This window comes from Dermacentor albipictus, chromosome 10, assembly GCF_038994185.2.
Source record: "Dermacentor albipictus isolate Rhodes 1998 colony chromosome 10, USDA_Dalb.pri_finalv2, whole genome shotgun sequence".
Classification (NCBI taxonomy): Eukaryota; Metazoa; Arthropoda; class Arachnida; order Ixodida; family Ixodidae; genus Dermacentor; species Dermacentor albipictus.
In genome coordinates this window covers 79,957,559-79,983,632 of record NC_091830.1, presented here as the reverse complement: position 1 = coordinate 79,983,632, position 26,074 = coordinate 79,957,559, and the positions used below count along the sequence as shown (strand labels likewise).

The 26,074-nt window shown below is 48.7% G+C and overlaps 2 protein-coding genes across 3 annotated transcripts in view; both read left to right on the top strand.

The window, feature by feature from the left end:
- Window positions 1-26,074, top strand: part of LOC139050959 (uncharacterized) — a 78,147-nt gene that overhangs the window by 9,459 nt on the left and 42,614 nt on the right. Inside the window, exon 2 of one of the 2 annotated variants that reach the window (XR_011509161.1) lies at window positions 9,474-12,166. The exons of the other annotated variant lie outside the window; for it this stretch is intronic. The gene's annotated coding sequence lies outside the window, so the exon portion shown is untranslated. Of the gene's footprint in view, window positions 1-9,473; window positions 12,167-26,074 lie in introns of those variants that run through there. 2 annotated transcript variants of the gene reach the window in all.
- LOC139050546 (uncharacterized) lies at window positions 18,215-24,708 on the top strand. Its single transcript, XM_070527063.1, has 2 exons — window positions 18,215-18,586; window positions 21,918-24,708. The coding sequence occupies exons 1-2, from the start codon at window positions 18,500-18,502 to the stop codon at window positions 23,841-23,843; spliced, it is 2,013 nt and encodes a 670-aa protein (XP_070383164.1). The 5' UTR covers window positions 18,215-18,499; the 3' UTR covers window positions 23,844-24,708.

Genomic DNA, 26,074 nt, shown 5'->3' with positions numbered 1-26,074 from the left:
ACCCTGGGGGAATCGGTAGTTGCCTTTTCCTGTCCTCCTCTTCAATCTTCGGCTTTCCCTCTCACTTTTGATCTTGCATGTCCTCTCTTCAGTTCTTCTCCCTTCCGAGTTTCCCAGTGCCTTGTGCGGCTAGTAAGTCTTGGTAATACTAATTGTATTGTCAGAGTTTCAAACAGCTTTGCACCCTCTAACCCTGACTCACGAGCTTCCGACCGATAACTGTTCAAGACTTTTCGATTTGGAGATTACTTTCTCATCGTGTCTTGTGTGCTGGCAGTTCAAGCCAAGGGTTAGCAAACCCATCCTCTCCTACCATTCAGCTCACTCAAAAGTAATAACAAGATGCATCATTCAATCACGTCTAACCAACGCTCTTCAGAAGTCATGTGAAGATCGACTGCAAAGCAGTTTTCATTGTCAGGTCATCCGCCTAAAAGGGGCAAGTTATCTTCACCATGTGATCGTATCTGTTGCAGAAAAAATGCTCACACCTCAAGCAACCTAACGTTGTAAACCAGGGTCGAGCAGGCCCTTCTGAAACCAGGTGTGCGCTATCATTCCATATGTTCACGGCATATGTCACAATCTGAAAAATGTAGGCAAAAGTGCTGGTGTTCGGGTTTTATTTTCCGCTCCGAAACGTCTTGCTTTGATGAGTGCCAAGGTAAACGCAGGTCATCGGGAAAATAAACAGGTGTGCGCAAAACATGGGCAGCAGCGTGTCGGATGTTTAAAGAAAGTAGCTTATTCGGTTCCCTTGTCGTGTGATTCATCATATGTAGGCGAAACGGGCAGATTTCTTAATGATAGATTGCATGAGCAATCGGTATAAGATGGAAAACCAGCTCTCCGGTCACATAAGTGCGCATTGTAAGGCTCACAAGTACATTCCAGATTTTGATAGAACTTGTGTTTTGAATAGAGCTGATGAGCAACTGACAATGGAGACATTGGACGCGCTTGAGATCAAAAACCGTGGTGATGATTGCATCAGTGAAGCCTCAGTTTCCCTTTCGACAAAGGAACTGGCGTATCTTTGGAGCGGCACTTAGTTGTTCTGTATTGTGGTTTCTTTGTGCGATGCAGATGACGGCCCTGTTTCTTCTTGTTGTTTTCATCCTTGACAGCAGGTGTCCTGTGTCAAGAAATAAAACGCTCAGTTGTTAGTTCGCCTACGTGGTTGTCTCGTGTCTCCTTCCTTCGTCCGTTGTTTTATTTGGCGCTTTCGTTGTAACCATGCATAACCAATTCGCCCACCAGCACGTGCTCTGTTTTGGCGCCTTAGTTCGCGATCATGCTAGCGGCACCAGGAAGGTCAATTCACTCACTTCCTCGTTGCAACGTTTTCACAGCGAGTTTTTCTGGTCATCAAGTGAGATGTGTTCATGTTTGCTTGTGCCCGCGTGATACGATGCTTGCTAATTCAGTTACTATGCACCCGCCGTGGTTGCTCAGTGGCTATGGTGTTGGGCTGCTGAGCACGAGGTCGCGGGATCGAAACCCGGCCACGGCGGCCGCATTTCGGTGGGGGCGAAATGCGAAAACACCCGTGTGCTTAGATTTAGGTGCACGTTAAAGAACCCCAGGTGGACAAAATTTCCGGAGTCCTTCACTACGGCGTGCCTCATAATCAGAAAGTGGTTTTGGCACGTAAAACCCCAAATATTATAATTATTATTCAGTTACTATGCCTATGCTTACAACTCTATACGGCCAATAAAAGTACTCTCCTTATTTCTTATAGCTGTACACTGATTTCCTATTCCAATCGAAGCTTCGCCTTCCGGGTGATACTGCGGAATAGTTGTGAGCCATTTAAATGATTTTTGTCGTACCGCAGACAAGAAATATAATAACATATTGAACAGATTGTACATTCATCAAAAGAACGCTCTTTACTCTATTTACCAAGCCTTGCGATTTCCCTTCGGCAGCTTTATTTCATGAACTTAAGACACCGAAGGTAACGGTTAAGTAAAACAAATATCGTTTGACACTTGCGTATAAATATGAGCAGAAAAGAAGTGTAAACTACATTATATACATGGATGACTCGAAGCAAAATGAAATTCCTACTATACAAGAGCGCTATAGAATTCGCACGTGTCCCAATAGAGTAAAAAATACGTGTCGCTCTTGGTGCGCTGCAGGCTACCTCGATTACGAAATGATTTTGCTGTTAATGAAAATAATACTCTAATATTGTTCTGCTGATATCCTTGCTTTTTCTCCCCTGCCTGAGTTGCATGCTATAATCTGAGGTTAGAAAATCTATAGTTATGTGGTTCTTCTTTCGTTTCTTTTTGTTGCCATACCAATTCCATGGACAGCCCAGGCGCATTTCTGACGTCGCCGTCCAGCTGATATTTCGTATAAGGTCCAAGGGCTACGATATCGTCGCCGCGCGCCGAAGGCTGTATGTGCCGGTAAAACCTTGCGAAGGTGAGCCACCGCTCGTCGCTCAACCTCACGCACGAAAAAGCGGACGCGCGCAATCTCCGTCACGCGCAAGGCTCCGTAGGGAGGGGGTGGGGTGCATCGTCCTCCGGACCACCCCTGCGCCTGCTCTCGCCCGTCCGAGCCCCTATGTCTTCAAAGCCATCTGAGACGTGTATAGTCGGATACAACTTTAGAAAAAAGGGGAGGCCCCGCCCAGATGACCGAAGCGGCGAAGTCACCGGCCGTCCGGCGCATGACGTCGGTTTTATTTGAACCGCACCGGTGGCACCGGCTGTTGGAATCTCAGCGCTGCCACCAGCTGTTGGAACCTCAGTGCTGACACCCGTTGTTGCAACCGGACCGTTGGCGCCCGTTGTTGCAAATGGGTCGCAAGCCCCAAGGGTAGCGTTGGCCTGGCGGCCTGGGGCACACTGGAAGCATCCGAAGGTCCCAGCAAAGCATGAGGCGACTGCTAACAGAACTTGTTTATTCTAGCATCGCAAAGAGCGGGCGGTCAGGTCGACCGAAGTAGAGAGACGGGAGAGCACGTTACTCAACAGAAGAAATCGGAGCCTCTCTCCTGGCGTCCGGGGGCAGCTGCTCTTATACTCTTGGCGTCGCGGGCAAGAAGGAAGGTCACGGGACGACACCACGTGACAGCGGCGACGGACGGACTGAGAGACACACTGGGACAAGGAGGTGACGCATCAGCCGGGCTGGCGCCGGTCAGACCTCCTCGCTTCGCACTGGGGGAGCTCCTCTCCCCGGCTGCCGCGCTTTGACAAGCGCGGGCACACACACACACACGCACACACAAAGACACGTGGCACTGAACATGCCGGGACGCGCTCGGCGGGGATGCGTCGCGGCCGCTCCGAACGGGCCAAAATGTCCGCCGCTTTGAACGAAGCCCCGCCGTCCGTTGAATCCGCGCCGGCTACACCGCGCGTCATAGGCGAAACGTAACAGACCGCCCCGCCGGGGGAAGGAGATCCCGATGGTCAGGGGACTGCATCCGCTGTCCGGAGGGATGTCGCTTGATGATGCTCATAACCGACGTCGGTCGTCTCTCGGCGTTTCTTGAGCGCAGCGCACCGAGAAGGCCTCGTTCTCACGTTCAGGTTCACACAGGACACTGCAAAGTGACTTCGGGAGAGTTCTCATTTTTCTCTCGTTCCTAGCAAGCGTTAGAACTACGCCGAAACTCAGCCGCTCAGTCAGCAAGCACGGCACAAACCTCACTAAGCCATGCCAGGCTCTTTCCCCTTTTATACTACTGCCTAGTTCCTTACAGTAGTCTATAGCAGCACTCAGAACGCGTCCACAAATCGGAAAATTGCCCTAGAAAGCACATCATCACTTTGAAACACTACACAAAAGCAATATGTTAAAAATCCTGCCTCAGGAAGAAAAACATCAATAACAAACAATTTTGAGGCTGATTCCCACGTTAGGGGCTTCGACTTAAGCCATCGGCGTTACCTTTGAGACTCCCCTTTTTGTAACGCACCTGAAAGGAATGTTGTTGCAAAGCGAGGCTCCAGCGCAGGAGGCGGCCATTTGTGAAAGAGATAGTCTGCAGCCATTGGAAAGGGCAGTGATCCGTTTCGAAGCATGCGAAGCGGAGATCGCAGCGACAGACCGTACACTACCTCAGCTGGCGAAAACCCCGTAGCCGCATGCGGCGCGGTCCTCAATGCAAACATCACCCCAGGCAGAAACAGCTCCCGGTCAGTTTGTTCAAACCACAATGCTCTCAACACGCGCTTCATGACGGAGTGGAGCTTCTCAACGGAATTCGACTGGGGGTTGTGCACTGAGCTGTGTAACAGCTCTACCCCGCACCTTTCGAGAAAGGCTGTCGTCAAAGCGCTAGTAAACACTGTGCCCTGATCTGATTGGATTTCCGCAGGAAAACCAACTCGCGCAAATATGGACAGTAGTGCATTGACTATCTCAACTGAGCTGAGTTCTTTAAGCGGCACTGCTTCAGGGAACTTTGTCGCTGGGCAGATCACAGTCAAAATGTGTCTGTACCCCCTGGCTGTTACCGGCAGAGGTCCCACTGCATCAATAACGAGCCGTCTAAAAGGCTCCCTAATGATAGGTACCAACTTCAACGGCGCCCTCGATTTGTCCCCTGGTTTGCCCACCCGCTGACAGGTGTCACATGTCTTCACAAAGTGGTCTGTGTCCCGAAAACACCCTGGCCAATAGTACTCTTGCAAGAGACGGTGCTTAGTTTTCTTAACTCCTAGGTGTCCGGACCACGAACCTCCATGCGACAAGCGCAACAGATCTTGACGGTAGCACTGAGGCACGATCAGCTGATCGAACTCCACTCCCCTGCGGTCTAGATACTTCCGGTACAGGACCCCACCTCTTTCCACGAAGCGAGCATTTTTCTTGGCGATACCTTCCTTGACAATGCAGCGTATGTTTTCTAGGCTGCCATCCTTCTTTTGCTCGGCTATCAAAGCCGACCGGCTGACTTTTAGCAACCTATTAAGTCCGTCTGACGTAGGCGCGATGAGCAAATCTGCAGATATCTCTTCTAACTTTCCCGCATCGGGAATTTCTTCTCCAGTATCTGGTGCCTTTAACGCTACAGGCTCAATTTTATTCAGTTCGGGCGTGCTCTGAATATCAGCTTGCTGCGCCTGTGACCCTTTCTCATCGTTCGACAACGTCGGCCCCGCAACTACCGCCTTTGCAGCGAGCTCCCGAACCTTCGATCTGGTTAAGGCCTGAACGCTAGCCTCACCAAACAAAAGCCCCTCTCGCGCAGGAGGTGATCGGACCTGTTCGAAAATAGGTACGGGTACTGGGGGGGCAGCATAGATGACACTGCCGCCTCTGTCTCAAGTGCTCCGAAAGGACCTTCAATAAGCACTTTTGCTACGGGCAGACACACACTATGAGCTTCCACGGCTTGCTTGATCCATGCGCACTCGCCCGTGAACATATCGGGTTCTACGTAAGAGGGGTGAACTACATCCATCGTAGCTGCGGAATCGCGAAGCACTCGGCACTCTTTCCCGTTCACGAGGAGGTCTCGCATGTAAGGCTCGAGAAGCTTCATGTTCTCGTCAGTGCTGCATAACGACAACAACACGACTTTTGTTTTTTTTCTGGACACTGCGCCGAAAAATGACCCTGCTTCTGACACGTATAACAAACGCGCGCTTGCCTCGTCTCGAACCGCTTTCTGCGTTCGGCTTCGGTTGCCACCGTCTCCTTACGTTCGGTCGGACTGCTTTCACTCGCATCCGCACTACGTGTGTCCCCCTTTGCTCTCATGGGCGTGAACTTCGGCCTCTCAAACTTGGAGCCAAATTCACCCTTTTGACCGTCCTTAGCTCCGCGAGCCCGACGCGTCACAAACTCTTCGGCTAGCTCAGCGGCTCTAGCCACCGTACTAACGTCTGGCCTATCCAAGACCCAGTAGCGCACGTTCTCAGGTAACCGACTATAAAACTTTTCTTGCCCGAAACACTGCAGAACTTTCTCGTGGTCACCAAACGCTTTCTCTTCTTTGAGCCACTCCTGCATGTTTGACATTAGCCTGTAGGCAAACTCTGTATATGACTCACTTTTGCCTTTCTCATTTTCTCGAAACTTCCGACGGAACGCCTCCGCGGACAGCCTGTACTTTTTTAGCAGACTCGATTTCACTTTGTCGAAATCCTCTGCCTCCTCTCTATCCAAGCGAGCGACTACGTCGGCCGCCTCGCCGGGTAACAAAGTGAGCAAGCGCTGTGGCCACGTTTCCCGAGAGAACCCCTGCTTCTCGCACGTTCGCTCAAAGTTAACCAGGAACAAACCAATGTCCTCTCCAAGCTTAAACGGCCGCATCAGGTCAGTCATTTTAAACAATACTCGTTCTCCTGCACCGTGTGCCTGATTTCCATTACGAGCGCGTTCCATCTCTACCTCGAGACGCTTCATTTCCAAAGCGTGGTCGCGCTGTTCTTTTTCTTTCTGCTCTTTTCGTTCGCGCTCATCTTTTTCTTGTTGCTCTCTAAGTTCGCGCTCCTGTCTTTTTGCCGTCTCCCTCTCCTCAATGGTCTCAAGGCATTCCGACAGCTCGTCATCCTCAGCTTTCAACTCAAGAATAGCCCTTAGCAGTTCTGGTTTTCTGAGTTTGTCTGAGACATCCAGACCCAACTCTCTTGCAAGCTCCAGCAATTTCGGTTTGCGCAACGACTTCAAATCCATGGCTGCTCTGAATGCTGCTTTCTCTACTGCTTACTATTGTCTTGCCGCAACTAACCCGGCAGCAACGACAACCACAATTACCAGCTCTGTTTCTAACACTAACAAAAGCCTGGCAAAACTCAGAAGAAGAAAGTCCCGCACTCACCAAACCTCGCAGCCAAGAATTCAGCGCAGTCGTTCCGCTGCAGGCAACCAGTCATCACACAGGGCTCGTTGCACTGCTCCCGGATGGTCGTTGTGCTGCTCAGCATACAGTCAACCGCATATCTTCGCTGCTGGCCTCCGTTGTCGCGATCTCACCGCTGGCAACCAGCTGTTTGAACCGCACCGATGGCACCGGCTGTTGGAATCTCAGCGCTGCCACCAGCTGTTGGAACCTCAGTGCTGACACCCGTTGTTGCAAATGGGTCGCAAGCCCCAAGAGTAGCGTTGGCCTGGCGGCCTGGGGCACACTGGAAGCATCCGAAGGTCCCAGCAAAGCATGAGGCGACTGCTAACAGAACAACTTGTTTATTCTAGCATCGCAAAGAGCGGGCGGTCAGGTCGACCGAAGTAGAGAGACGGGAGAGCACGTTACTCAACAGAAGAAATCGGAGCCTCTCTCCTGGCGTCCGGGGGCAGCTGCTCTTATACTCTTGGCGTCGCGGGCAAGAAGGAAGGTCACGGGACGACACCACGTGACAGCGGCGACGGACGGACTGAGAGACACGCTGGGACAAGGAGGTGACGCATCAGCCGGGCTGGCGCCGGTCAGACCTCCTCGCTTCGCACTGCGGGAGCTCCTCTCCCCGGCTGCCGCGCTTTGGCAAGCGTGGGCACACACACACACACACGCACACACAAAGACACGTGGCACTGAACATGCCGGGACGCGCTCGGCGGGGATGCGTCGCGGCCGCTCCGAACGGGCCAAAATGTCCGCCGCTTTGAACGAAGCCCCGCCGTCCGTTGAATCCGCGCCGGCTACACCGCGCGTCATAGGCGAAACCTAACAGTCTAGAGTGCGCGCCCATTGGTGGATGCTCGTGTGCATCCTCCTCGGAGGAGTAAACGCCCCCTTTTTTCTAAAGTTGTATCCGACTATAGAATGCGCCGGGCGCAAGGGGAACTGACGATCGCGGCGCAATCTCGCGAGCAATCTATGCGGGAAAGCGGGGAGGCAACGCAGTAGGGTGCGGGGGTGGCTTCGACTCCGCTAACAAGTGCGTAGTTTGCACGGCCGCACGCGGTCGCGCGCACCGTTTCTTGAAAGCGATCTGCAAATGGCTGATACCTTCGTGCGCGACGTGTTCTCGCCGCTGTTGCGTTGAAGCGATAGACAGCACGAAAGTGACTTCGCTGGCTGTTGCTGCCGCTTTATCGCACGAGCGTTGTATACAGCGACTGTCCGCACTGATCGGGTGCCATGTTTCCACGTTTGCTTGCGCGCGCTGCCACCATGCTCGTTAACTCAGTTAGTAAACGAATGTTTCCAAGCTTGTACGGCCGATAAAAGTACTATCGTTGCTTCGTGTAGCTGTGGCATAATTAGCTACCATAATAGATGATTCGCGTTTCGGGCGCAACTGCACCTTTTTCTCGAGTACCCCCATTTTTTCTCTTCTGGGTTCTTTATGTGCTTCAATTGTAAGCAATTAGAAAAAATTGCATTTCTCTTTGCTCCTCCTTTTGTTTTAGGGGTATTCGAGACTACTCAAGCTGTCACGAGCAGCGTTTGCACCCACTTTCCCTCCACAATACTGTATTTTGTTTCGAGGAAATAAACCGTACTACTAATTCATCATGCTTGTGTCGCGTGCGCAGGAGGCCACACTTGCGCAATACACAGGGGCTCATTCGCAGGTATATTTAGCTTCGCGCGCTGTGTTCACACAGGGGAAGCTCTGCGGTACCTTTGTCGATTGGAAGACGAATGGTCGCAACTGCAAGATCTCCAATTATGCTATAATAGGTACATTTCATCAAGCTTCAAACTCGTGCTCACCAAGAAAAAAAAGGCCTACAATTGCTCAATCTGTTCAATACATTTTACGCTTGCTCAGCTATAGCGCACTAGCGTAACACACGTAGTCTCATCAAATAGCGCAAAGAGGTTCCATCTAAAACGGCAGAAGGTATCTGCCTCCATACAGAGCACACACGCGGCAGATTAAAGCTAGCACGGACAGCTCAACCACCTAACAGTGAGGTAGGTTCCAGTGGTGCAAGGAAGTTAGGGGCACCGGCAGTTTACGACCGTCATTTCTCTATACCATTGTGTCCGAACACCTTCTGCAGCATGCACAAGACTTGTCAGTTACCTACTAGGGCTGCGTCCTTGATAAAGCCTAGCCGTTTATTTTTATCCTTGAACACCAATAGATAGCTAGAGCACCGATAGAAACTCCTGCTTATCCAGAGTCCTTCCTAAGTAGGACTGGCCGCTTTGCTATTCCAGCAGCAGTGTTTGCTTTCCCGGTATTATGTGACGTTGTGCAGTTGAAGTTTAGTAAAAATGTCGCGTAGGCTGTTATCAAATCTTGTTATGTTCTATGTGTACCCATTCTTTCCAATTAAAGACGTGTACAAGAATTAGAACTTCTTCAAGTGCAACAACTTCGTTTCCAAGGAAAAAGCTTATGAGTTAAATAAACGGATGTGCGAGTGGCCTCGTCCTTCTCCCTTCCCTTACTTCCCTTACTGCAGTATTGAAGCGCTATGTAGAAAGTTACTGCGCCAGAAATGGTGAAACAAACTAATGTCTTAACTTCCTTTCGTGACCTGATGAAAAGTGTGCAAAGTATATGAACCAGGTTTTCTATTCACCTTTTGCGCAGGTGGCAGCTGACTGTATTGCCGAAATGTTCGCGCCTTGCACAATGCTGCACTACAACAGAAGTGTTGATGAATCTCTAACGCGTTGCACGCACGGTGGCTCATCTGGACGATGCGCCATCTTTCAAGAGCTGCAGCCACTCAACATTGAACTAGGCAAGCTTGCTCTCGAGCTTTAGGAGTCGGAACCGGGTCTGCTGACGCTCACGACAGCTGTAAGATATGGCGACTTCATGGTATGTAAATACGGTGTGAGCTGTTCCGTGGGACACCTGCTGAACTTGGTTCTTCGTCACCACCGCTGCATCGTTTCCGTGGACGTTGATTTTGACGCAGTCCATGTGGAGCACACCGTTTTGCTTGTTGATATTATAGTTTCTAAGGTGAAGTCCTTGGTCAGCTTGCGGTTACGCAATATGTTCGTAGCGGAAGAGCAGCTGGATCGTCTGGCATACGCACTCGTCACGGCTGATAGCCTCCACGAGTTACATCTGCAGAACAGCATAACCCTAAATCGCAAGTGTGCGTTGCTTTTTGAAGCCCTGTTCCGCAGCGCTGACCGACTGACGACTCTTTCAATCACGAACGTGCACGTTGACCCATTTTTCACGACACAGTTCTTGGAGGGTCTCGCGCAGAACTCAAGCATCCACACTCTGACGGCTTCCACATGCGCCTGCTTCCACGGGATTGAACACGGCGCCCCGCTGGTTACCGCCATCGCTCGCCGCCAAGCCTTGAAATCGCTCAAGTTGGAACGGTGCTGCTTGCAGTGCGAAGGGGGAGTGAAATCCCTTATGAAAGCTCTTGCCACAAATCGTTGCCTTTCGACGCTCTCACTAAGTGGGTTTGGCTTCGCAATTGCTTTCCAGGAGTTGATGCCGGCGCTCCTTTATGACAATGACGCACTGCGAACTTTAAGTATCGACTGCCACTATTACTGCAACAATGTTTGCTGCTGGAGGTACGGCCCACTGATCTGTACAGGGGATCAACTGGGACGTCAGACAGCGAGGCGGCTTGACCTAGATTTGCTCAGCGAAGGAATTTCGAAGAATAAATGGTTGGAGGAGCTAACAATTGATCTGTCCACATCAGAGCCGTGGAAGTGCCTACGTTTCTTTAAAACGCTCCGTGAGAACACAACCCTGCGCAGGGTCATCATCACGAACGTCATCTACGCTGACGCTGGCCAGATATGCTCGGCGATCCGACAGGATGGCTTGCAAGACAGGGTGACCTTAATTTGTCAGCTCGTGGTCCGTGAACCTCTTGAGGCGGTCGCCATGTACACGAATATTTCAAGAGTGGTCATCGATTACGTGGAACCCCCAAACTGGCAGCTGCTCGAACCCGCCTTAATGCTACTCCCTCAATGGCAACACATCACTGAACTCTACTTGCGACTCCCCAGCGAACAGTTGGTGTCAGAATACGTGCATTTCCAGTCTTACTTGTTAAGGGCCAGGAAACTAAGGAACCTCAACCTGATTGTTGTCGGGCATGTCGTTGAACAGGACATCCGCTGGAACCTAGCAAAGACACTCTTACTCAATCGCAGTTTGCGAAAACTCAGCGTTGTTGGCGAAGTGGTCGCAGACGCCAACAATGCTCAAGAAGTCGCTCACATGCTCTGTGGCAACGACACCCTCTGCGAATTTTCTTTTATCGAAGACTACAGCCAGGAAGGCTACGACCACGTAACAACCGCAAGGATACTGCGATACATGGCACCTCATATGACAAAGAACCATGCTCTCTGCTCTCTGAAGCACGGCCCGGTACCATACTCGGCGAACTTGCACGCAGTGCACAACGTGGTGAGACGCAACCGTGCCTTGGCGATGCGCGCAGCCCGTTTCGTGGTAGGAACCGACCGCAGTGATTACTGCGCCGAAGCACTCAACCTCGTCTCGCACTGTCCACAGCTGCTACTGAACGTCATGGAGATGGCTGCTGTCGAAGAGGCCGAAGCTTTCACGCGCATTCAGCAAATCCTGGTGCAGCCAGAATTGCTGCGTGGTGTGTTGCGCTAGTGTTGCGCCTTCGCAGCTGTTGCCGAGCTGGTACTCAGAAGCGCAAGTGCTGTACGTCCTTTAGATTCCCACCAGGCCTTCGTGAGTTGCTAAACCGTAACATGACCGAAATGGCACAAAGCTCAAAAAGAGGAGACGCTGTTAAGGGTATTTTATTTGCCCAAAGAGAGGCACATTTTTTGTATTTGTAAAGTACGCTTAAATATCGCAGCTCTTATACTATCGGACTGTGTATCCAGCGCGGCACTATATTTTTATCCCTCTCAGGTCTTGAGCAGAGCACAATCACTTCATATTCAGGAGCCTCTGTAAGCTGCGGTTCACCATTAGCTCATGTATCATTTCATTATTTCATCCAATCATTTCCGAAGATTTCATTATTCAAATCCAATCAAATTGCAACGTTGTAGGCTCTGAGTCTAAGGCGAACTCGAGCTGTGGGCCCAGCTCTGAGTAGGCAGGCGCACCAGCAGCGCTAGTGCCAAACTCTTGGTTGCGATAGAAGTGGACACTGATTACTTCTCTCAATCAACTTCTCTAGTGTATTGTGTATGCATTCGACCTCATTCTATGTTATGCCAAGCTTTGGTGTTCATCTGTAAAAATGTGTTTTGTGGATGTTATTCTATTGTGCTCTGAACTGTTGCCTACGGACGTGAGCTCAAGCCGTCCAAAATGCTCTTCTGGCTACTCTTCGTTCCTCTCTCTCCGCCATGCGAAATAAAGGTGTCAAGCGAAACAAGGTTTTGTGATTTATTAAGTCTGTGCCAACAGGGACGATGCCTTGCTTAGTTTCTTGAGCAGTGGGCATTTTCTAACTGAATATTATAATAGATTTATGGCGTAACGTTGAGTCTGTGAACTTCATGTGTTGTTCCATATGTATATTACCCATTGCTTTTCACGCTGGCTTATAATAATAGTGTTCTTAAAAGGACAAATAACTTTTGTCTCAGCAGTATATGAAGGCGCTAAGCATGAAAGGTATTAAGGTAATCGGTGATCATTTCGAAAAATGCACGGCGCTGTACCTTCACGTGGCAGCATATGCAGCCTTCGCGACCTTCTGTTTTCCCTTTGAGTGGGAATATAATTTGTTCGAGCTTTCGATAAAGGAAATAACTTAATTATCTTGATATGTGAAACTCCTCAGCACACTGTTTTCACTGTCATGATAAACTTGGGCTGCGGTTGTGCGGGTGATGGATCAATCGACAGCAATCGAGGGGCAAGGTGCCTTGTAATTTGTTCTCGTGCTGGTCTACTTCATTAGATGCCTTGTCTTGCTTGGCAATGGCGCTCTTTGGTCATACTTGGCCGTTGCACCACAAAACACTATATTCATCATCATCAAGCTTACCGTGCAGAATTGCAATTTGAAACATGAGTGTGCAATTATTTTGTGCGTGTAACGATATGACATATGCTACACTCTTTCATAATCGTCCCTCCATAAGACAGCCTTTCTCGCTACGTGTGAGGTAGCTTAGTGATCAAATGCATGTCCCACTCCTCGAGCTCCGCCTAATGCCTCCAGCCAAGCTGCTACCTCCTTGGGAGTGGCAGCCAATAGAATGCGATATATATTTTTTGCAAGTCACAAAGCATGCTCCGGAGATCGAAATTCAAATGCATTTCCGGGAACTCCAGTACAAATATTCCTGTACGGAGTTCTACACAGATGCATCGAAGTCACACGACGGGGAGTCCTATGCAGCCGTCGGTCCATCCTTCTCGGAATCCAACGTACTACATCCGGAAACCAGTATCTTTACGGCTGAGGCCTACGCACTCTTGTCGGTTGTAAAGCATATAAAGAAATCAAAACTGCAGAAATCAATTATATATACGGACTCCCTTAGTGTTGTGAAGGCCTTGATGTCATTCTGTAACCACAAAAATCCGGTAATTAATGAACTTTACTCTGTCCTGTGCAAAGCATATATGTCTAACCAACATGTGATTATGTGCTGGGTGCCTGGACATAGGGGCATCGAGGGTAACGTTCTAGTTGACCAGATGGCCACATCAATTTCAATGCATGCAGTTAATCCTACTGCTTCGGTCTCTGTCACAGACCTGAATCCTTTCTTAAGAAGAAAACTGTGAAACTACTGGCAATGCTTGTGGGACCTGGAAACAAATAATAAGCTGCATGTAATAAAGCCACAATCAGGTTTCTGGCCTCCTGTAACAAAATCCTGCCGGATAGATGTCCTATTCTGCCGTCTAAGAATAGGACACACTTTTGGCACACATAACTTTTTGCTCACGGGAAACGAGCCTCCAACCTGCGGTAGATGCGGGGAGAGGCTGACCGTCCTCCACGTCCTACTGGAGTGTCGGGAAGCCGAAGCCGAAAGAAAAAAACACTTTCTCTTAGCATACCGGCACCAAATCCCCCTTCATCCTGTTATGTTACTTGGTCCAGAACCACTCTTTGACACCAATGCCGTCTTAGGTTTTTTGAAAGATGTTGTGTTGCATGTTAGTAGCCCCACACGTTCGTAGAGCTTCCTCTCTTCAGAGGATGCCGCTGCGATAAATATTTTGAATAGCACATGCCTCTAGGCCCTTCTGGTTCAAGGGCTCTGGCGAGGCAGTAGTGCTGTAAGCAATTTAACATCTCGCATATTTTAAACAATGCATCATTCTTTTACGATTGATTTTAGTGTTCATAGTATTCGTCATTAGTCATAGCCATAATTTTATTGCACGTAGATTTTACGCACTTTACAGCGACTATTTTTAGGCCACTTTACAGCCAAGTCACATCTTTCATAATACATCGTTAACACTACCACTTGTCATGGCGCTCTTTGGCCAAACCTGGCCCCTGCGCCACAAAACACCACACATCATCATCATTATTTTGTGCGTGCTTTCCCCTTATCCAATGATGAATTATGTTTCATGTAGCGTACGATTTGTTCCTAGTTTCATCCGCTTGCAGTGTAAAGCACAACACACAGGCGCTGGGTATCCGTGGTGCTAATTGCTCTTGATTCTATGTGTGTACCGGGTGTCGCATTTATTATGGACCAAGATTTAAGAAAAGCCCCAATAGCTCCAGAGAAATCGTACCGAATGCATAGTGGTGGCAGTCGGGTCTATGTACGGCCAGTATTTTTCTCAATCATGAAGTAAAAACCTGATCGCTTTTATTTGTGATTTTTTTGTTGCTTGAATCGCTAGCATTTCAAGTACAAAGTTGTAGACACCTTGACTGACCTCCGAATCGAGCATTTATTTCGTGCTGAACTGTGTCTGGTTGTCTTTTCCAAGAGCAAACAAAAGGCCGCGAAATATGCGAAACGTGAAACAGATGCGGGCTCACCCGCCGTTACTACACCGCCTCCAAGCAACCTCTGAAATATATACGGCTGCATTCGTTAATCGCCGCATCGCACAAGGCTTCGTCAAGTAGGATGGCTCGGGAGGTTTCGCGACCTAACTAGCGTGGTGCGATAAGCATCGGCATCTGCGGACGCAAGAATGTTGTGCTCGTCGTGAGACACTCGGGCGAGCTTTAACTTTCGCGTATCATGAAACAAAGCTACAAAAAAAAATTAGACCGATAAAAAAATGACCAAAAGAGCACGAATAAAAAGCAGCTGTCGGAAGAAGAGAAAAGAGCTACTCAGGAGTCCATTTTCATAAATAATAAACCAAAGCCCGTAAGGCACCTCAGTCGCGAGGAAAGGAGCATGCAAAGGTACAACTGGTTAAGCCATTTATCCTTTCGGTCTAACCCGAAAAGAGGCAAAACAAAGGAGTGTTTTTTACTTATTTCTAAGTTTGTCGCAAGATTTATTTATTTAAGGATAGGATGATATCATGAAGGTGCGTTAAACAATCACGCTTTACGCTAGTTTTGACCGGTTATTTTACGGTTCCACTTATAGCGCGTGCTGAAACAGGACACTGTCTGGAGCAATGCAGCACTCGATACTTTCCGACACTTGGGCTGTTGTACAAGGATACTTCGATGCGTAGCAAACGATAACCAAACCACACTTCGCAACAATGTTGCGTCAATTCTTATGATGGCGACCGGCCATGCCGGCAATCTCATAACGTTGCCGGTGTCACGAAACTATTTAGTGATCAGAAACTTCCGTAATACGCTCTCCTTTTTCAACACGTAAAAATTTGATTAAAGTATTTGTACAATTGTTTCCTTCCTCGGTTGCACGCCTTCTAGGTTCAAGAGCATTCCCTTGAGATTTCAAATCACAAACGCCAACTACCTTAAGTCAAACCTACCCTCAACTATGCTTCGTTTCATGCACCGATGTGACACCGTATGCCTTCCCTCGAAATCAAGAATCGTTGGTTCAAAGGGCACTGAAAGTGACAGTGTGTCGGGTTTTAGTACCCTCCACCGAATGCCCATTGATATTTTCTGCAATAACCTCAAGTCCAAATAGACGGTCGGAGTAACTACCTGGTTGTTGATCACTGGTTAGCTACTGCGACATCATAACGTGGTAGGCTCGTGGTTTTAAAACAATGTCTGCGCTACGCGCGCACGTGTGTCATCGGCAAATTTTGTCGAAAAGACCATGTTCACATACACGTAGGTTTAGCTTCGAACAGTAACGTACTTCCCTTCACCTTACATAAAACAATTCTTCTAGTTTCCAGCGAAGCTGTTTATAGCTAGGCTTCAGTGCATTTTTCCTGTGCATGTGCAATAACGTGAGTCAACCTTGAAGAAAGCCCAAAAGCGGTCCAAACTCAATGTGCCGTCCCTCTGTAAACTCCGGCTGGGTGGGCTTCGGCACCTGTTAGCGCCCTTCAACTACAATTGTCTCACCTTGGCAGGCGCAAGGGTAAGAATAGAGGTTTCAACAGCGATGTTGTTTAAACTAGTGGTTAGGCCGGCGAATGTGCGCAGAAAAACCTCGCCGAGCGATGACGTCATCACGCGCGCTGGCACCGCGGCTTTGCCTCGCCACGGCGTACGGAGGACGCGCATGCGCATTAGCGGATCTAAGCCATGACGTTCCCACAGGACTCTACTCAAGCAGCTCTACTCCGCCACCGCGCCGACAGAGCATTGTAAAAAAATAATAACGCGAAATGGGAGTAAACCACCCGTCCCGTATCGCATTCCCGTTTCTGGGTTGTTTTTTTTTTTACTGCGTACCTGTTCAGGGAAAAATTTACTCCCGAGCTGACTGAGTTTATGTGGGTAGAATCAGGGGTAATTTTTTAATCGGCGTGAAGGCTTTTAGGGTCGATAGTAGTCCTAACTTTTTCCTTCCTTCAAGAAGTTCTTATGGTCATTCCCGAGAGTTACTTTTCAAGTCCATTAGCGACTTTCTTGGTACCGATGTGAAAGTATTTTTTCACCCCATTCATAAAGATTTCTCGACTCTTTATGAGAGTAATTTTTGAAGCCCATTCTGGGATTTTGTTGGGAATATTTTTTACGTCGTTTCGCCAGTTTTCTAGGCACTTTCTGGTAGTAATTCTTCAAGCTCATTGTGGATTTTCTTGGAAATATGGTATTATTTTTTTACTCGTTTGTCGCGTTTTCTAGGCTATTCTTGATAGTTATTTTTCGAGCCAATTCGCAAGTTTCTTGGTACTGATGTTGGAGTATTTTTTTACCTCGTTAGCAAGTTTTCTCACCTCTTTCAGAGAGGAATTTTTCAAGCCCGTTCTAGAGTTTCTTAGGGCTGATGTGGAAGTATTCTTTCACATCCGCCAGCCACTCTTTGTGGCGTTGCCTGGGTGAATTTTTACTTTGTTTTGAGAGGTTATTAAGAAAAGTGTAGGCGTATGTTTTACTTCTGCGAGGACGTATGTTCTACAGCCTATTGCCCTCACAATCATGTTTATTATTGCTCATTCAAAGCAGGGGATCCAGTTTGTACAAAACATTTATGCGAAATTCAAGGACAACTGAAAAAATTCAAGGATTTATAGCATGAGTAAATGTTCCTTAGTTCTGGCATGTTTCTCACAAGAAAGTCAGGCATGACTTAAGCACTGCAAAACTATGGTCTTCAAAATGATGTGATAAGCATAGTAAATATTCCTACTTGTACACAGGCTAACTGCCCAATAGATCTTTTATAGTAAAGTAAAATATATCACATCACAATACGTCGAATGTGCAACCCAACTACGGTAGAGTGAAATCAGATAAGTAACACACAATGCAAAATCTAACTCTTAAATACAGTCAGTACTAGAGATATTCATATTAGTCCTACTAAATATCATGCAGGTCATTCCTTCAAACAGGCAGTTGAACATGGCATGTGTGCAGTGCGATCAATGCATCCTTGTGAACAAAACCCTGCAGCATGGAAATACTGCACTCAGGCTCAATGGCATCGGCTGCTAACTGCCATTACCTTTCCAGACAAAATGAAACGATCATGTGATAAATATACCAAGTATTTGTACTATTATATTAGCACCGGCAGATGCCCGCAATAGTCCGACTCACCTCGACCGGATAACGAGCGAATATGTTCGCCCCATGCTGGACACCAACGCCTGTTCGTTCGCGCGTACGGTATCTCTCGATAGATTCTGTGTAACAGTGCGGGGTTAGGGTATGCCCCGACCTGTAGTAACCTGAATGCTTCTCGGAGCATGCCCAGCAAGAATTTTGCGCAAGCAGCTTGTGCGTGCTTCACATCGCACGTGTCTCTTGTCACTGCTTGCGATCAGTAATGCATTGTTACTGGCGCACCCAGCTTCCAGTCCTCTTCCAGCGAACCATCGTGGGAGCAAAACAGTCGCGTGGACGCAATTCATCAGTCCTCTCTGACAGCGACGTGACTGTATATAAACATTTATAGTGCGTAATACAAGGATATCGACTCATCTAAAAACAGCACCAATAAGATAGCGACAAGGAACCGTGCTTCCAACGTAATAGTTTTCCCGCCGCAAGTCTGCGATTACACAATGACAAACCGCGCCTTCCACTTGACTGAAAGTTTTTATACGGCATTTTGGCTTCACTGATGTCCCTCGGCCGGCACAGCGCCAAGTATTCGTCAACGGCCACACCTCGGCCGCGGCAACTTCTTCGTGGCGTCCTGCTTGAACTGGTGAGTTGGCCTTTGTTCACGTCTGCTGCTTAAAATTTCATAGATGGTGATGCAGAAATGGTTAGGCCGTAATAGCGTCAACATGAATTCATACATTGTACGAAGATGTAGGCTTATTAATCAAAAACACGCTAGTAACGGAAGGGACCACTTGTGCGCTGTGTGTCGAATGAAAGCTTGCGCTAAGGTAGAAAACAAAGTAAAACGAGAAGAATCCGTTCGTACTTTTTGTGAAGATGTTTCCTCTTCCTTTCAAAATCGTGAATCATTATAAACATTTAGCTCGTTCGTAAACGTATTAGCGTTTACGAAATGCTGGCTTACTAAAGAAGTCAACAAAGACACAAAGTAGAACGTAGGGGACATTATGTATACTTACTAACTGAATAAAGAGAGGATAAATATAACGGGAAAGAGCAGACGGCAAGAAGACGCACTATAGCCGGAAAGGCGTAGCGTCGATCGCAATAGCAGATCAGCGAACAGCCATACGAAGAACGAACCGTACATTTAAAAGCCGCGTGAAATTTTAAACATTCGCATTCTAACTAATTAAGCACAGTGTCAGCGCACACAGCATATACGAACACACCATGCTGGATGAGTGCGAACTCTCGCTGTCGGAGCGCTTGCGTCAGGAAACGCGGCAGCAGCGGTGAGCGGAGTGGCATTCGTGCTGTCTGTCGCTTCGACGCCAAGCGAGCGCCGGGGACGCAGGGCACGCGCAAAGCTAGGAGCCACCAGCGTACGTGAACGCTGCGCACGAGGCACATCGCTTTCAATACGTACAGGCTTCACGTACGCAAACGTGAAAAGCCTACGTACCTTACGTGCACGCCACCTGAAACGCTTTTAGCTACACGTACGCGACGCACGCCAACCGGGACCCCGTAGCTCCATCTATCGGGAAATGTGAACACGGCGGTGGCCAATTCAATCCTGTCGCCGCGTTTCGATGCGAGCCGATTGCGCGCGCGCGGCCCGCAATCGCTTGTTCGTGATCTTGCGCAACTCCCGAGCGAAGCTGTCTACGTGCGCAAGAAACGCACACGAACAATTGAATCTCACGTACGTCCGTGGGACGCGCGCGCGCCCGCTACGTCCTACGCATGCGCACTGCTGACATGTAGAAGCCCTACGTACGCAAAGCCTCTACGTACGTGTAACTAAAACTGTCTAATATGTGGCCGCGCGACCGTGTTCAGACGCTACATGCGTAGTTGCAACCGAAGCAGAACGCCGCCGCCGCCCTCTCCCTCGCCTCCCCCAGGCGCCTCGCAACGTTGGGTGTCTCGTGGGCGAAAGAAGTCGGCGCGCCCCTTCCGTTCCGCGCAGTCGATGCCGAGTCGCCGATCATCGGCTCCCCTCGCACGCTTTCACGGGACGCACGGTGACGGTGTTATCGCCATCGGACTTTAACGGAACCTGACGGCGATGAAGATTACGACACCGGCGACGCCGACGGCGGGAATGCGCTGTCCATATAATTGCTATCGCGATAAAAGTGGCCGCAGGTAGGATACGAACCCGCGTCTTCGCAGATGTGTATTCGTATCCCACCTGCGGCCAGTTCTTTTCATCCTGCTTCATTGCCATTAACTTATCGTTTCTTTAATTCAATTAGCAACTACAATTAAGTTACCCTATATTTCCTTGCTGTCTGTAGCGGCTCAATCTTGCGCGCAGTCTAGGCGGCAAAGCGGGGAGGCAACGCAGTATGGAGTGACTTCGACTCCGCGAACAAGTGCGTAGTTTGCACGGCCGCACGTGGTCACGCGCACAGGGATCTACAAATGGCTGATACCATTGTGCGCGACGTGTTCTCGCCGCTGTGGCGTTGAAGCGATGCACCGCACGAAGGTGACTTCGCCGGCTGCTGCTGCTGCCGCCGCTATCTCACACCAGCGTTTTACAGCGACTGTCCGCACTCATCGGGTGCCATGTTTTCATGTTTGTTTGCGCGCGCTGCCACCGTGCTTGTTAATTCACTTAGTAAACGAATGTTTCCAAGCTTATACGGCCGATAAAACTACTATCGTTGCTTCGCGTAGCTGTCCACTAATTTGCTCTCGCAATAGATGCTTCGCCTTTCAGGCGAAAGTGTGCCTTTTTTCTCGAGTAGCTCTGTATTTTCTCATCTGGGATGTTTATGTGCTTCAATTGTAAGCAATTAGAAAAACTGTATTTCCGCTTAGCTGCTCCTTTTGTTTTAGGGATATTTGCGACTGCTCAAGCTTCCAAGAGCAGCTTTTTTCCTTACTCTCCCTCCGCAATGCTGTACTTGTGTTGAGGAGATAAAGCATACCATTAATTCGTCATGCATGTGTAGCGTGCGCAGATGGCGACACTTTCACAATACGCAGGGCTCATTCGGAGGTACATTTAGCTTCGCACGCTGCGTTCACACGGGGGACGCTCTGCAGTACCTTTGTCGATGGAGGAGGAATGGTCGCAATTGAAAGATCTCTAACTGTTCTATAATGGGTATATTTCACCAAGCTTCCGGCTCGTGCTCATCAAGAATTAAAAGTCCTGCAATTGTGCAATTTGTTGCATACATTTCACGCTTGCTCGGCCATAGCGCCCGGGCATCACACACGTAGTGTCCTTAAATAGCCTAAAGAGCTTCCATTTAACGCAGCAGGAGGTGTGTGTCTCCATACAGAGCACACGCGCAGCACATTAAAGCTAGCACGGGCAGCCCAACCATCTACGAGTGGGGTAGGTTCCAGTGGCGCAATGAAGTTAGGGGCACCGGCAGTTTACGGCCCTCATTTCTCTATGCCTTAGTGTCCGAACACCTTCTGCAGCATGCACAAGACGTGTCAGGTACCTACAAGGGCTGCGTCCTTGATAAAACCAAGCCGCTCATTTTTCACGTTGAACACCAACCGAGAGAACCTCCTGCTTATCCACTGCCCTTTCTAAGTAGGACTGGCCGCTTTGCGATTCCAGCAGCAGTGTTTGCTTTCCCGGTATTTTGTGACGTTGTTTAGTGGAAGTTTAGTAAAAATGTCGCTTAGGCTGTTATCAAATATTGTTATTTTCCATGTGTACACTTTCTTTCTAATTAATGACGTGTACAAGGATTAGAACTTCTTCAACTGCAACAACTTAGTTTCCAAGAAAAAAAGCTTACGAGTGTAGTAAACGGATGTGCGAGCGGCCTCGTCCTTCTCCCTTCCCTCATCTTACTGCAGTATTGAAGCGCTATGTAGAAAGTTACTGCGCCACAAATGCTGAAGGAAACTAATGTTTTTAACTTCCTTTCGTGACCTGATGAAAAGTGTACAAAGTCAATGAACCAGGTTTTCTATTCACCTTTGCGCAGGTGGCAGCTGACCGTATTGCCGAAATGCTCGTGCCTTTCACAATGCTGCACTACAACAGAAGTGCTGATGAATCTCTAACGCGTTGCACGCACGGTGCTTCTTCTGGACGATGCGTCATCTTTCAAGAGCTGCAGCCACTCAATATTGAACTAGGCAAACTGGCTCTAGAGCTTCAGGAGTCGGCACCGGGTCTACTGACGCTCACGGCAGCTGTAAGATATGGCGACTTCATGGTACGTAACTACAATGTGAGCTGTTCAGTGGGGCACCTGCTGAACTTGGTTCTGCGTTCCCACCACTGCATCGTGTCCGTGGACGTTGATTTCGACGCCCTCTATGTGGGGGACAACATTTCGATTGTCGAAATTATAGTTGCTAAGGTGAAGTCCTTGGTCAGCCTGCGCTTACGCAATATGTTCACAACGAAAGAGCGCCTGGATTCTCTGGCATCTGTACTTCACAGGGCTGATAACCTTCACGAGTTACATCTGCAGAACAGCATAACCCTAAATCGCAAATGTGCGTTGCTTTTTCAAGCCCTGTTCCGCAGCGCTGACCGACTGACAGCTCTTTCAATTGCCAACGTGCACGTTGACCCACTTCTCGCGACACAGTTGTTGGAGGGTCTCGCGCAGAACTCAAGCATCCACACTCTGTCGGCTTCCACATGCGCGTGCTTCCACGGGATTGAACACGGCGCCCCGCTGGTTACCGCCATCGCTCGCCGCCAAGCCTTGAAATCGCTCAAGTTGGAACGATGCTGCTTCCAGTGCGAAGGGGGAGTGAAATCCCTTATGAAAGCTCTTGCCGCAAATCGTTGCCTTTCGACGCTCTCACTAAGTGGGTTTGGCTTCGCAATTGCTTTCCAGGAGTTGATGCCGGCGCTCCTTTATGACAATGACGCACTGCAAACATTAAGTATCGACTCCCACTATTACTACAACAATGTCTGCTGCTGGAGATACGGCCCACTGATCTGCACAGGGGATCAACTGGGACGTCACACAGCGGGGCGGCTTGACCTAGATTTGCTCAGCGAAGGAATTTCGAAGAATATATGGTTGGAGGAGCTAACAATTGATCTGTCCACATCAGAGCCGTGGAAGTGCCAACGTTTCTTTAAAACGCTCCGTGAGAACACAACCCTGCGCAGGGTCATCGTCACGAACGTCATCTACGCTGACGCTGGCCAGATATGCTCGGCGATCCGACAGGATGGCTTGCAAGACAGGGTGACCTTAATGTGTCAGCTCGTAGTCCGTGAGCCTCTTGAGGCGGTCGCCATGTGCACGAATATTTCAACAGTGGTCATCGATTACATCGAACCCCCAAACTGGCAGCTGCTCGAACGCGTCTTAATACTACTCCCTCAATGGCAACACATCACTGAACTCTACTTGGGACTCCCCAGCGAACAGTTGGTGTCAGGATACGTGCATTTCCAGTCTTACTTGTTAAGAACCACGAAACTAAGGAACCTCAACCTGATTGTTGTTGGGCGCGTCGTTGAACGGAACATCCGGCGGAACCTAGCACAGACACTCTTACTCAATCGCAGTTTGCGAAAACTAAGCGTCGTTGGCGAAATGGTCGTCGACGCCCACGAAGCTCAAGAAGTCGCTCAGATGCTCTGTGGCAACGCCACCCTCTGCGAATTTTCTTTTTTCGGTGAGTTCAGCCAGGAAGGCTACGACCCCGTAACAACCGCAACGATACTGCGATACATGGCACCTCATATCACAAAGAACCACGCTCTCTGCTCTCTGAAGCATGGCCCGGTACCATACTCGGCGAACTTGCACGCAGTGCACAACGTGGTGAGACGCAACCGTGCCTTGGTGATGCGCGCAGCCCGTTTCGTGGTAGGAACCGACCGCAGTGATTACTGCGCCGAAGCACTCAACCTCGTCTGGCACTGTCCATAGCTGGTACTGAACGTCATGGAGATGGCTGCTGTCGAAAAGCCCGAATCTTTCATGCGCATTCAGGAAATCCTGGTGCAGTCAGAATTGCTGCGTGGTGTCTTGCGCTAGTGTTGCGCCTTCGCAGCAGTTGCCGAGCTGGTACTCAGAAGCGCAAGTGCTGTACGTCCTTTAGATTCCCACCAGGCCTTCGTGAGTTGCTAAACCGTATCATGACCGAAACGGCAAAAAGGCCCAAAAAGAGGAGACGTTGTTCAGAGTATTTTATTGGCCCAATGAGAGGCACATTTTTGTATTTGTACAGTACGCTTAAATATCGCAGCTCTTATACTATCGGACTGTGTATCCAGTGTGGCACTATATTTTCATTCCTCTGAGGTTTTGAGCAGAGCACAATCACTTCATATTCAGGAGCCTCTGCAAGCTGCGGTTCGCCATTAGCTCCTGTATCATTTCATTAATTATTTCATCCAATCATTTTCAAAAATTTCATTATTCAAATCCAATCAAATTGCAACGTTGTAGGCTCTGAGTCTAAGGCAAACTCGAGCTGTGAGCCCAGCCCTGAGTAGGCAGGCGCTCCAGCACCGCTAGTGCCAAACTCTTGATTGCGATAGAAGTGGGCACTGATTACTTCACTCAATCAACTTCTCTAGTGTATTGTGTATGCGTTCGTCCTCATTCTATGTTATGCCAAGCTTTGGTGTTCATGTGTACAAATATGTTTTGTAGATGTTATTGTATTGTGCTCTGAACTGTTGCCTACGGATGTGAGCTCAAGCCCTCCAAAATGCTCTTCTGGCTACTCTTCGTTCCTCTCTCTCCGCCATGCGAAATAAAGGTGTCAAGAGAAACAAGGTTTTGTGATTTATTAAGTCTGTGCCAACTGGGACGATGCCTTGCTTAGTTTCTTGAGCAGTGGGCATTTTCAAACTGAATATATTATAATAGATTTATGGCGTAAGTTTGAGTCTGTGAACTTCATGTGTTGTTCCATATGTATATTACCCATTGCTTTTTCACACTGGCTTATAATGATAGTGTTCTTCAAAGGAGAAATAAATTTTGTCTCAGCAGTATATGAAGGCGCTAAGCATGAAAGGTATAAAGTTTATCGGTGATCGTTTCGAAAAATGCTCGGCGCTGTACCTTCACGTGGTAGCATATGCAGCCTCCGCGGCATTCTGTTTTCACTTTGAGTGGGAATCTAAGCTGTTCGAGCTTTCGATGAAGGAAATAACTTAATTATCTTGATATGTGAAACTTCTCAGCACACTGTTTTCACTGTCATCATGATAAACTTGGGCGGCGGTTGTGCGGGTGATGGTTCGATCGACAGCAATTGAGGGGCAAAGTGCCTTGTAATTTGTTCTCGTGCTGGTCTACTTCATTAGATGCCTTGTCTTGGTGGCACTGGCGCCTTTTGGTCATACTTGGCCCTTGCACCACAAAACGCTATATTCATCATCATCAAGCTTACCGTGTAGAATTGCAATTTGAAACATCAGTGTGCAATTAATTTTGTGCGTGCTTTCCCCTTATCCAATGATGAGTTATGTTTCAAGTAGCGTACGATTTGTTGCTAGTTTGATCTGCTTGAAGCGTAAAGCGCGACACACAAGCGCTGGGTATCCGTGGTGCTAATTGCTCTTGATTCTATGCGTATACCGGGTGTCGCGTTTAATATGGACCAAGATTTAAGAAAAGCCCCAATAGCTCCAGAGAAATCGTACCGAATGCATAGTGGTGGCAGTCGGGTCTATGTACGGCCAGTATTTTTTTCAATCATGAAGTAAAAACCTAATCGCTTTTATTTGTGATTTTTTTGTTGCTTGAATCGCTAGCATTTCAAGTACAAAGTTGTAGACACCTTGACTGACCTCCGAATCGAGCATTTATTTCGTGCTGAACTGTGTCTGGTTGTCTTTTCCAAGAGCAAACAAAAGGCCGCGAAATATGCGAAACGTGAAACAGATGCGGGCTCACCCGCCGTTACTACACCGCCTCCAAGCAACCTCTGAAATATATACGGCTGCATTCGTTAATCGCCGCATCGCACAAGGCTTCGTCAAGTAGGATGGCTCGAGGGGTTTCGCGACCTAACTAGCGTGGTGCGATAAGCATCGGCATCTGCGGACGCAAGAATGTTGTGCTCGTCGTGAGACACTCGGGCGAGCTTTAACTTTCGCGTATCATGAAACAAAGCTACAAAAAAAAAATTAGACCGATAAAAA

Excerpts from the sequence above, each read along its gene's own strand:
- LOC139050546 (XM_070527063.1), top strand. The coding sequence starts at position 18,500 with ATGTCCCTCGGCCGGCACAGCGCCAAGTATTCGTCAACGGCCACACCT. Across the intron at positions 18,587-21,917 it reads GTGGCGTCCTGCTTGAACTG|GTGGCAGCTGACCGTATTGC; the intron begins GTGAGTTGGCCT and ends ACCTTTGCGCAG.